The 12,942-nt window shown below is 44.3% G+C and overlaps 1 protein-coding gene across 1 annotated transcript; it reads left to right on the forward strand.

Moving 5' to 3' along the window:
- Positions 1-193: 193 nt before the first annotated feature.
- On the forward strand, positions 194-12,420 carry LOC308471481 (keratin, type II cytoskeletal 6A-like; the record flags this gene model as incomplete). The annotated part of the gene is made up of 7 exons (XM_080995480.1): positions 194-708; positions 3,791-3,999; positions 8,250-8,310; positions 8,779-8,874; positions 10,040-10,204; positions 11,778-11,903; positions 12,151-12,420. Exons 1-7 carry the CDS (start codon positions 271-273, stop codon positions 12,418-12,420), a joined length of 1,365 nt encoding a protein of 454 aa, XP_080851606.1. The 5' UTR covers positions 194-270.
- Between the last annotated feature and the right edge of the window lie 522 nt (positions 12,421-12,942).

Genomic DNA, 12,942 nt, shown 5'->3' on the forward strand with positions numbered 1-12,942 from the left:
CTTGGTTTTACAAGTCCTCTTGATTTTACAAGTCGTCAGGACATTACGTTAGGTACAACATAATGGAAAAGGCGTCATGCCAGACATACCAAAGAGATTAATTCAGGCCAATTACCTGTGATCTCCAGCTACCAAACCCAGCTCTCCAATGAGATAAAAAGGGGAAACGCGTGAGCATCCCAGAGGATCCTTTCACCTTGGCTGTTCAGGAGTCTTGTCTCATCTCTCTCTGTCTCTCTCTGTTTCCCCTTCTTGCCCTGAGGAGGAACAATGGCTCAAAAATCAGTCAGAGTCTCTAAGAATTTTAGCACCTCTTCAGCTGTTATCCCAGGTAGCCGAACTAGCTTCAGCACGGTTTCGGTCTCCCGGGGAGGTGGTGCAGGCTTTGGACGTGCCAGTGGTGGCTTTGGCAGCAGAAGCCTCCATGGCTTTGGAGCAAGTAAAAGAATCTCCATGGGCGGCTACCGTACTACTGCCAGATCTGGATATGGTTATGGATTAGGTCATGGAGGAGTTGGGTACCGGATTGTTGGTGGTGGTGGCTATGGCTATGGAGCTGGTGCTGGTGGCATCCATGAGGTTACCGTCAACCCAAACCTCCTGGCACCTCTTAACTTGGAGATTGACCCCACCATCCAGAAGGTGAGGAAGGAAGAGAAGGAGCAGATCAAGACACTCAACAACAAATTTGCCTCCTTCATTGATAAGGTAAGTTTTTCTCTGGATGCCATCCTAAAAACTTTACGCTACTTTAAAACAAGTTCCTTCCTGCTACTATTTAAACAAGCTCCGCTGACAATATAGGGCAGCTGTTTTCTTTCCGTGCCTACTATATCCTACCAACATTTCATCGCTAGAAATAGACACAGCTGTGTACAGTGGTACCTCGGTTTTCGAAGTTCTCTGTTGACTAAAATTTTGTTTTTCGAATGCCGTAAACCCAGAAGTAAATGCTTCGGTTTTTGAACACGTCTCGGAAGTCGAACATGCCATGCGACTTCCATATTAAGTTTTCCATATTGAGTTTTCCATATTGAGTTTTCCGTATTGTTTGTTCAGTTTTCGAACATTTCAGAACTCGAACCGTCTTCCAGAAAGGATTACATTTGAAAACCAAGGTACCACTGTATTTGTAGAGCATCCTTGCTCTCACACCTTGGATCACTTCCTGATGGTTAATCAGAGATGGGGAAGAACTACAAATCCCATTATCCCTTGTTATGAACACTGGCAGCTGGGTCTATCAGGAGGACACGAGGCTGGAAAAAGAGCATCTCCTCCCTGTGATCGGAGACTAAACTTCAAGAGACCTGGTGGAGAGAGCAAAAGGGGTACGAATGCATGATAGGACTATATGTCTTACATGTGTGGAAATTGCAGGGAAGCTCGCAGGCTTCATTCATATTTCAGCTGTTTTGTGCAACTTAACAGCATGACTAAGCATCTCAAAAAGAAGTAAATAATCTTTCATTGATGGGAATATGATTTCCAGTAAGGGTGCTTAAAGGTAAAGGTACCCCCTGACCATTAGGTCCAGTCGCGGACGACTCTGGGGTTGCGGTGCTCATGTCGCTTTACTGGCTGAGGGAGCCGGCGTACAGCTTCCGGGTCATGTGGCCAGCATGACTAAGCCGCTTCTGGCGAACCAGAGCAGCGCATGGAAATGCCGTTTACCTTCCCGCCAGAGCGGTACCTATTTATCTATTTGTACTTTGACGTGCTTTCGAACTGCTAGGTTGGCAGGAGCAGGGACCGAGCAACGGAAGTTCACCCCGTCACGGGGATTTGAACCGCCAAACTTCTGATTGGCAAGCCCTAGGCTCTGTGGTTTAGACCACAGCACCGCCCGTGTCCCAAGACCAGTCAATAGCTGGAGCTAAATCGGGGGTAGAACATTAGGTCATGGAGACAAATTTCACTTGTTTATATTTCACTGACATTAAAAATGTGTGACTAAAGAAACCAAGGTTTTTGCACCAAGTCGCTTATGATCCTCAGTGTCTTAGAACCAGCAAAATATTTATTTATTTAGTAACTCATTTAGTTTCAACATGAACCAAGGTTGTTAGCATAGTGGTACCAGTAATTTGGTACACTGTTCCTTTTGAAATCAGACAGGCAGCTACAACCCTGATATTTCATCACCTGCTCTAAGCACATTTGTTTCATTATGTGTTTCCAGTGAATTGATAGGGATAGGGGGAGAAATACAATTTATTTGCATTTAATGGCCAACGTACCTAATTTGCAGTTTCTGAAACAGTTACATGAACTGAAAACACTGCTGCCCTTCACATTTTGCAATGTAGTTCTCCAATGTGTACAAAAATGTGCACTTAAATACATATTTATTTGCAAAATGTGTTTATTAAGGGAAATTGCATACAAAAAAATGTGTACGTAAAGAGAAATTTGTGTTGAAATGCTGATGAATTTTCAAGAGGTACTTTAGAACTGAACTTAAGCTTCAAATAACAGAGAGGAGCTGAAATTGACAAGAGTCCCTCATTCCTGTGTTGATCATTTGTTCTGGACTTAATGATTTTATAACTGGATAATGTTATAGCTGTGTGATGTTTTAATGATTTTATCGTATATCACCTTGATATTTTTTATGAGTGGCATGCTTAAAAATATAATTATAATTAAATTTAAATAAATAACGTGGATTGCCTCCACACCAGCCCTTTCCCATGAATTGTTATCCTTCATTCATTGGCTGGTTAGAGGAAATTCCTACCACCCTCAAATAATTGCATTTGAGTGTTTTTGAGTTAGCCTCCTATGTCCTTACATACATTTGATTTGTGGTGACATTTAAGTATTAGATGCAGGATTCCCTAGCTCTCAAGGGTCTGCTGTAGCTGAAGTGTGGAGGACACTATGGATGTTGGTGAACTCCCGTCAGCCCCAGAAAGCATGGCTCATGGCCACAGATCATGGGAATTGTATTTCAGCAACATCGAAAACGCCAAAGGCTCCTCACACCTGCTGTAGTTGGATCCAGTTTCATTCTCCTGTTGCACTGCATTGGCACATGATGCAAGATCAAATTCTCTAACACTGAAGGTCTGGTTCTTCCGCTAAAACAAATTGTGTCAATGGAAAATGTTTAGATAGCTTTGTGTACCTTGCATAGAGTTCAGTTTTTGCTTGTCTTGTGAGAAAGACCTAAAGATGATGAAATTTGAACAAGGTGCTTCCAGTTCATAGCTCAAGCTCTTAAAATGCTGTACCCACTTATGCAATATGTGAGAGCAAAGGAGTATTTAGTTGTAGTTGGAAGCCCAGGTAGCCGTGCAAGATATCAGACTCCACTGCTTGGTACCTACCGGCAGCTGAGAACCCAAATTTGCTTTTAATATATAAAAGTCACAATTGATCCTGTGTCACAATCCACAGAAAATTCACCATGCTTTTTTTTTTAAGCAACCAATAGACACAATTAGATGCATGTGTCAAAAGATAACACTTCCCGGTTTCATTCCTATATCTTTCCATTTATCCACCATCTGCAAATCTCCTGGACCTTCTGAATCATTTGATACTAACCACTCTTTGAGCTGCTATTAATACTAGCTCATTAGGTACAACCTGCCAGCTTCCTGTAACATTTTCTATGTAAAGTATTTGCTGTGGCAATTTCTTGCAATCTATTTAAAAATAGAAGGGAAAGATATTCAGGATATTACCTCCTTTGAAGGTGGTATAGCTTAGCAACCCGTATTCTGTTTTGTCTGTACACGATGCCAACATTCAACATATTTTTGTCTTGGTGGGATACATTCAGGTCCGTTTCCTGGAGCAACAGAACAAAGTGCTAGAGACCAAATGGAGCCTCTTGCAGGAGCAAAAGATCACCCGGCGTAACCTTGACCCTTTATTTGAGTCATACATCAGTGGTCTAAAAAATCAGCTGGATCATATTCTGGGACAGAGACCACAATTAGAGATGGAATTGAAGAACATGCAGGATACAGTGGAGGACTTCAGGATAAGGTGGGTACTGTAAGATAATTATTGTTATCATCATTGTTGCATGGTAGGGGGTTAGACTAGATGGTCCTTGGGGTCTCTTTCACATTTACAATTCTATGATAACCACAATTAATTTATAATCAGCTTCTGCACAATTGTCTCAAGGCGGCGTGCAGTTAAAAAGAGCAAACAAAAAAACACCAACCAGTTAAACACCAACCAGCATCGCAACAGCAGACACATTTAAAAGAAGACAATACAAATTAGCCTCTCAGGACAAAGACCCATTTATCCAGTTAGGGATAAAGTCTGCTGGAACACAGTTGTTTCTGGAAAGTGCAGGTGGTGGGTGTTTTTCAAGAGGGAAGCTGTTCCACAACAGGGGCAGCCACACTGAAACCCCTGCTCCAAGTTACTTGCACATACTGCAGCAATCTGACTGAAGGCAAAAGACTGTAAAATAGACAAATGAAAAGGAGTCTGTCAGTCTTCTCCTACTAGCAATCTCCTTGTTGTTTAGTCATTTAGTCGTGTCCGCCTCTTTGTGACCCCATGGACCAGAGCACGCCAGGCTCTCCTGTCTTCCACTGCCTCCCGCAGTTTGGTCAAACTCATGCTGGTAGCTTCCAGAACACTATCCAACCATCTTGTCCCCTTCTTCTTGTGCCCTCCATCTTTTCGAACATCAGGGTCTTTTCCAGGGAGTCTTCTCTTCTCATGAGGTGGCCAAATATTGGAGCGATCTCCTTAGCTGACTGCTGATGCTCTAAATGTGAAGCAAAATCTCAGTCAGATGAAAATCTTATTTATTTTTGGTCACATGTCAAAAGTCAGCCTGGCTGGGCATCTTCTGAGGGCCCAAACTCCACCCATGACAAAAGCCCTCGAACCTCCTCCTCCTCCTCCTCTTCTTCAGCATTGCAACCTGCCAGCATTCACCCACCTTTCTCTCTGGCCCAAATGGTGGTGGAGGTGCTGAGAGAGAGAAGCAGTGGATGCCCCTGCCTACTTGCTCATTGGCTCTTTGCCTGGAAAGCAAGCGGGTGGCAGGGACCAATGGAAGGAAGAAGGAGCATATGATGACAGCCTTTAGAGGCCCTGAACCGGGGGCCAGCAAACCTTTACAGCAGGGGGCTGGTCCACTGACCCTCAGACCTTGTGGGGGGGCGGGCTATATTTTTTTTGGGGGGGGGAATGAATGAATTCCTCGCCCCCGCAAATAACCCAGAGAAGCATTTTAAATAAAAGCACACATTCCACTCATGTGAAAACACCAGGCAGGTCCCACAAATAACGCAGAGATGCATTTTAAATAAAAGGACACATTCTACTCACGTAAAAACACGCTGATTCCCGGACCGTCTGCGGGCCGGAATGAGAAGGCAATTGGACCGCATCCGGCCCCCTGGCCTTAGTTTGCCTACCTATGCCCTAAACACTGAAAAGATTATGGTGTCCACCATTTGCAGTTCAAAATAAAAAGAATACTAACTAGTAAAATAATGTTTTCAACTAACAAACAAAATACATTTATTGCAAACCATGGCAGGATATAGTTTCATTGCATTATTTTTATCTACATTAGTAGAAGGTCCCTTGGTTTAGGTGAGGCCAGGAAAATGGCAGAAGACTGGAGAGAACAAGAAGTGCAGGAAAGTTCTGATTTTGCCCACAATGACCGCTCCCCACATTAAATGGGGGGTGCCCTTTGCGTGGTCGCACACAGCCCCCTGGACCCTATGCAGCTCCATTAGCACAGGCTTGGCTTTGCCTTCCCTCAGGTGGGATACCTGAAGGTCTCCGCCTACCTCAGTCAGTTGTCCAATCCCGCCTGGGGAAGCGTTGCCTAGGGGACCAGGCCAGGTAGGGGGAGGGACTACGTACCCACACAATAGAGGGAGGATCTTACCTGGAATCTTCAGTTGGCTCCAGAGCGTGATTTCTTTGATCCTTTTCCTGAAATGCCAAATGCCAAATTATTTTATATATGTATATCATTAAATTGCTGAACACCCAAGTTCCAGCAGGTTCAGAAGGAAGCTATGTTGGCCAAGGAAAGTGGAAAATTGTAAGATGATTATTATTACCGACTCTTCGCCCTAACTTCCCATAGCAGGTCACAACAGGTTAAAATACAACATTAAGAATGGTTTAAAAGGAATCATAACCACTATATACAGGGAGACACACACACATACACACACAATATTGGTTCAAATATAAGCTGTCCCCCAATATAGGTTACAACCTTAAAATGAAAATGTTTTGAAAGGAATCTCTTAAATCTCCAGCACCATCCAATGTATTTTTGTTTGGCTTTTTTACAATCTAAAAATCAAATGCAAATTTTGCACTTGTTTCACAATTGACATAATGGGTGATCCTTTTACAAAAACCACTAAAGTACACCAAAGTTCTGCATGGGTCCAGAGATGGGCTTAAATCACAGCTTCTCTACTTGCAAGAGCACAATTATAGGCCACGCTCAAGTTTTATACAAACCAGATTAATTGAGAATGTGCAGCCTGTATTCAGATGAATATGGAATGAACAGACACCCCCACACACCCCCGCACCCCTCTTTCATGGGGGTTTAGAGGTTGTCAAATGGCCTTTCCCCATTGCTTGGCTCCAGGGAACTAATGGCATTAAGACGAGCCGGCTGGATCAGGCCCACTGCCCATTTCATCCTGTTTTCATGACAGCCACCCACATGCCAAAACTGCATTCCCAGAAAGGGACTGTTTCTGCTGCACCTTCTGGCCGCTTCGTATTTGGCAAGGTTTCAAGAAAAGAAAGGTGAGGGCAGACTGGTCTTGGCCTCTCCTCAAAGTAAAGTCAATAAAACTAGTCCGGGCGTTTTCATTTTTGAATTCCTTCAGAAAGACGTAACATCAACCAAGGCCAAAAGCCAAAACACCAGGACACTTCAGGGCTCACAATGCTCTGTTTTTGAGGACGAGTCTCTTTGTGGGCTTGTAATAGGGGCACAGCACATCGAATGCCTCTTGATCTGGGGTTGCATGGAGAATAGGCCTGAACGTGAGCTGCACTTATCACCAGGATTGATGAGAAGACAGTAATTCTGGTTTATTGTGGTGTTAGCTCTTCTTACAGCCTTCCACTCCCTTCCTCAGGCATTGCAGGTCTAAACCACCACCATCCCATACACTCTGTGTCCTTCCCAAAGCCTTCAACCCAGGGGTCAGCAACCTTTTCCAGCCATGGGCCGGTCCACTATCCCTTAGACCATGTGGTGGGCTGGACTATATTTTGAAAAAAGAATAATGAACGAATTCCTATGCCCCACAAATAACCCAGAGATGCATTTTAAATAAAAGAACACATTCTACTCATGTAAAAACACCCTGATTCCCGGACCATCCATGGGCTGGATTGAGAAGGTGATTGGGCTGGATCTGGCCCCCGGGCCTTAGTTTGCCTACCCGTGCTTCAACCAGTGCTTCCCAAAGCCTTCTGTCTGAATTTGCTCTTTACTAGCATCCTGGGGCACTCCAGTAGCCCCTTTCTCTAAGCTATGGGGCCTGAGAAGCCACACCAGTCTGCATTCCCAACTGTTGTATCTGGGGTTTTAGAGAGCACCAAAAAACCCCACCCCTATGACTATGTCAACAAATTGATACTTAACATTATTGCCTTAAAGCTCATAAATGACCGTTAAGCATTATCCCCCCTCACACCAGGCATTCCTCAAAGCCTAATTTCCAAAGTGAAATTCTAAAATAAAATTTGAATTCTAACATTTTGATGGCTGCTAGCTTTAAATGTTTTGAAAGGATGTGAACAAACGAGGAAGACTAGTTTATGAAATGTTATTAGCCATGTTACCTAAATGGAACCTTCATGTTCAGAGGCAATATATCTTATATACCAGAAATGTTGGAGACAAACAACTGAGGGGGTTTCTTGTGGGCTTGCTGGAGCCAAATGGATTGCTATTTATGCTGTGCTATATGGACACTGGTCTGATCAAGTAAGGATCTTAAGTACTTATGCTGAATTTGGAATTTGTGTAAACTTTCCTCTTAACTTCAGCAAATATCAGTCTTCAAACAGGGATGTGCTTACTTTTTTGCACATGGGTTCCGTCCTTCTACTTTAGTCTGGTGAAAGAGCCAAAGATTATTGTGGCAGGTGCCAGAAGGCGATGGGACACTTTAAAAGAATTCTGTGAAATAGGTGGGAAGGTCTTCCCCCCCCCCACTCATCCAGTGGTAATGAGTCACTCAATTTCCCCCTCCCTCCGACAGGTATGAAGAGGAAATCAACAAGCGCACAGGTGCAGAAAATGATTTTGTGGTGCTCAAGAAGGTGAGTGGGTTTCCATGAGGCAAGACACAGTGATAACAGCAAGAACCTTGATTGAACTACATAACTGGGAAACAGGGGCAAAGCAACTGCTTATATAAATTTCTGAAAGCTTGGGCCACTCCCATTCCCAACGTGATTGGCTGTCTAAACTTCCAAGTTGCGAATCACAACTCAGAGTTCAAGGGCCAATGGCAGAGGCCCCAATCCTGAAATGTTCTGTGATTGCACATCGTGTATCAAATCAGAACAAAGGAGCTCAGAATCCTTAGTCCAGACTCAAGCTCAGGCAAACACAGACCACTGAATACATAACAGTAACTTAAGCACATTTGGCACAGAGTGATGGGGCCACTGCTTTAAACAAATGCATGCTTTAACCCTTGTACTTTTAGGGGAAACTTGTGGTTTCGTTTTGGCTCTCACATCTGCTGTGGTGTTCAGCCCTTTGGTCTTTTTCTCTCTTTCCAGGATGTGGATGCTTCCTTTATGAACAAGGTTGAGCTGCAAGCCAGAGTGGATTCCCTAGCTGATGAAATCAACTTCCTGAGAGCTTTCTATGAAGAAGTAAGAACACCTTCTAGTTTTTTCAGGGAGAAAGAAAGAAGAGTCTAGCAAGATGAGCCCAAACCAGCTCTGGTTGACATTTTGCATTTTCAAGCATTGGTTGCTACCAACAAGTTCAATCTCTAGGCCTCTACTCAGATGGCATCCTAACAGAGAGGAAACCAGCTCCTTGTGGCTCAATCCTATACTACTCTGCTGAAGTCTAAGTCAGAGATGGGAAACTTCTGGCATTCCAGATATTGTTGGACTACAACTCCCATCATCCCTCATCATCGACCATGCTAGCTGTGGCTGATGTCATCTGGAGTCTAGCATTATCTGGAAAGCCACAGGATTCCCCAGTACCAATAGGCTGGGTAGGCATCGGCATATAGGCCCCAAGCCTTTTCGGGCCCCTGAGACAACGGATCAAAATAATCTTGATTTGATCTTGAAAGAAAATTGAAATCAAGTTTTCTTAGTTCAATGCTATCCCAGTAGAGCATTTGCACAGCGGGGGTGGACTGCAATTTCAACTGCCATCCGGCCTCCACAGGGCTTTATCCGGCACAGCTCAATCATTTTTGCCATTTGAGCAATTTTTCCAGCAGCGTCTTTGCTGTTCCACTAGAGAAGCTGCCCTAGAGGTATACCTTTTGCTCACTACTGAAATATTGGGACCTGTTAACAGAATCCAGCTTAATTCAAACTGTTTCTTACTTAATATGTCGCTCAGATGCCATAATAAAATACAATCCGGACTGAAAGATGAATGGATAGACAAAATACAAAGAGTTAGGCCTGGCATGTAACCAACCAAGCACCAAGGAAGTCTTTTGAGGTGTGACTGCATCCTCAATATTAGCAAGAATTGGGCGTGTTTATTTCAAGCAGGGTTGCAGACTGTTCTAGGGTCTCACTTTTCCATCTAGTACAGTAGAGATGGGGGAACCCTCCAGACATTGCTAGACTACCACTCCCATAATCTCTGACCCGTGGGCATGCTGGCTAGGATGATGGCAACTGCAGTCCAGCAACATCTGAAGAGCCAAAGGTTCCCCATCTCTGAAATAAGCTTCAGGCTGCAAAGTTTCCTTGCTCAGTGTGGACCAGTGCTTGAATGTGGTAGAGATGTGGGAGTCTTTCATCTTGGTAAGCCCCCTTTCTTCATTTCCCCCCCATGTAGGAATTAGCCCAGTTGCAGGCCCACATTTCTGACACCTCTGTCGTTCTCCAAATGGACAACAACCGAAACCTGGACCTGAACAGCATCATTGCTGAGGTCAAGGCTCAGTATGAAGACATTGCCAACCGAAGCAGGGCTGAGGCAGAATCGTGGTATCAAAGCAAGGTGAGTAGTTCTTAAGTGTTGGGGAAATGGGTTTGAAAGGAGGAGCCAGGGCTCTAAAGCAATGTATCTAGAGTGGTCATGTATCTTACGTTTACAGAAGACAGTCCCTGTTTGAAGAGCTGTTGGAGGATATTCCTGTACCTCAAGGCATCCTCTGTTTGAAAGGCTGTCTGATCTAACTCCATGTAAAGCTAAAGAACCCTAAGAAAGGAAAACATGGAGGATCTTGAAGTTGCCCATCACCAATGAGCACCTGGGCAGCAGACTGAGCAGGCATGAAGGTCACCTGCTCACAGCCTTCCCCATATGGGGAGATGTCTTGTGTGCCTATTTGACCTGTATATATTACGTCTAAATTTACATCTACAGTCGTACTTTGATTGTTGAGCAGAATGCATTTCGAGAGTCCGTTCAATTCCTGGAACCATTCAAAAATTAAGGCACGGCTTTCAATTGGCTGCAGGAGCTTCCTACAGAAAATCAGAAACCACAGAAGCCACGCTGGATGTTTGGCTTCTGAATATCGTTCAAAAACTGGAACACGCACTTGCAGTTTTTTATTGTTTGGGAGCTGAAACGTTTGGCAACTAAGCCGTTTGAGATCCTGTTGCATTTGCAAAGTAAAGGAAGGATTGAACTCTGATTAATAAGAATACACACAGAGGCTTGAACCAGCAAGACTCTGGGAAGGGTGCGTATAATCGTGTCTCTCTGTGCTTGTCCGAATCAGATCTCCGCAGCCCCCCAGCCCAGGTACTTTTATTCACAAAAAAGCTTTTTACAGAGTGTTCAAAAGAACCAATCAGATTTCTTCTGAGCATTTCCACAAACCCACGTGGGGAGAAAGTTAAACCACTAAAACTAATTAAGCACAAATATTTCTGGGGTAAATAAGTTGAGAACTACAAAGGGGTGGTAAATAAGTTGAGAACTACAAAGAAGAGCATCTGGCAACCCCGGAGGTAAGAAACAAGCAATACATATGATAAGGAGGATGGCCAGGAGGACAGTGACCATTATCCCCTTAATGTGAGATCTGTTTCCTGGTCCTAAGATCAACATCTTAAGATTATATATAAGAAAACTACATCAAAGTAACTTGCCCACTATCTTTATGGCACAGGATGCCTGCCTGGCGAAGCAACTGCTGTGTACGTGACGTGAGGAGAGAGAAATGGGCAGTAGGGTCAAAAGGGCAAGAGATGCAGAGGTGTAGATTGATCAAAAATCATATCAAAATAGTTTAAACCCAGTCAACGCAATGCTTTCATTGCTGACACAAATGGCTTACTCTATATTTGTTATAATTCCTCATAGCAATCCCACCTGATCACTACATCTCTGGATATTTGCACTCCTGCAGATCCAAAGTATGACTGTATATACATGTGCACATTTTATGCAAATCTGTGTCCTCCTTTCTCCTCTTTGGAGTTTTTTCCTTTTTTTTTTGAGAAAGGGGTGATGCATTTGCTCTCTTTTTGGTAATTTAAAAGTGGCCACCCATTGTTTGCCTCCATCAAAGTTTGCACTTCAGTAATCTAAATAATTTCCCCCTTTTTTTGACTCTCAGTATGAAGAATTGCAGCTTTCTGCTGGAAGGCACGGAGATGATCTGCGCAATACAAAGACTGAGATCTCCGAGCTGAACCGCATGATCCAACGACTCCATTCCGAGATCGACAATGTGAAAAAACAGGTACTGCCATGCAGGGCTGCTGAAAATTTCAACTAAAGGAGTATTTCATGGCAAGGCTGGCAAGGGGCAATGGCAGCTATGTGGGGGGTGGACTTAGAGGGAAGTAAAATAAGCTTTTTTTGTACCAGTCTTCAAATGCCCTCTTTTGCTGATGACAATACTGTGGATCCAGCTATTTTACTTAATTCTAGTTAAATTATCCTAAGTTGCTCCAAGCTGAGAACATTGCCTTTTCTTCTTCCCCTAGTGTGCCAGCCTGCAGGCAGCCATTGCCGATGCAGAGCAGCGTGGAGAACTTGCCCTTAAAGATGCCAGGATAAAGTTGGCTGAACTGGAGGAGGCTCTAATGAAGGCCAAGGCAGACATGGCTCGTCAGCTTCGGGACTACCAGGAGCTCATGAACGTCAAACTGGCCCTGGATATTGAGATCGCCACCTATAGGAAGCTGCTGGAAGGGGAGGAGAGCAGGTTAGTGGAACCCAAGTGGGCTGGAGTGAAGTGTGAAATGCACCGCTAGACTGCCGGTGGAAAAAGACCCTCTCTTGGTGGGGACAGACCCCATCCTCCTCTTTGATCTCCACCAGGCTTCTTGCCAACCGAGGTATCACCCAGGGCTGGAGAACTGTGGTCCTCCAGATGTCATTGGACTCCAATTCCCATCAGCCCCCACCAGATTGGCTAGTGGTCAAGGATGATGGGAGTTTTCATTCAACAACATCTAGAGGGCCACTCCACAGCAGTCAAAACTATTCATGGCTACAACACACATATCTAATATAGGCCCCTGTTGACCAGTGGTCCCAGATACAATGTTTACATTATGATGACGGGCTCTGAAAGCTAAAGCAAACTTTTTGGCCAGCCTCCTGGGAAGAGAAGTTTAGCAGAAGGGCACCCAGGCCTATCATTACCACCTGGAATCCTCTCATGGTCACTGGGTCCCTTGCTGATGCTGAGGCCTCTGTTGCGTGGCGATTCCCGCCCCCCCCCCCCAAGTTGGAATGAAATAAAGACACAGGACACCAGAATTTAAGGTTAA

This window comes from Podarcis pityusensis, assembly GCF_964106645.2.
Source record: "Podarcis pityusensis genome assembly, chromosome: 2".
Taxonomy (NCBI): Eukaryota; Metazoa; Chordata; class Lepidosauria; order Squamata; family Lacertidae; genus Podarcis; species Podarcis pityusensis.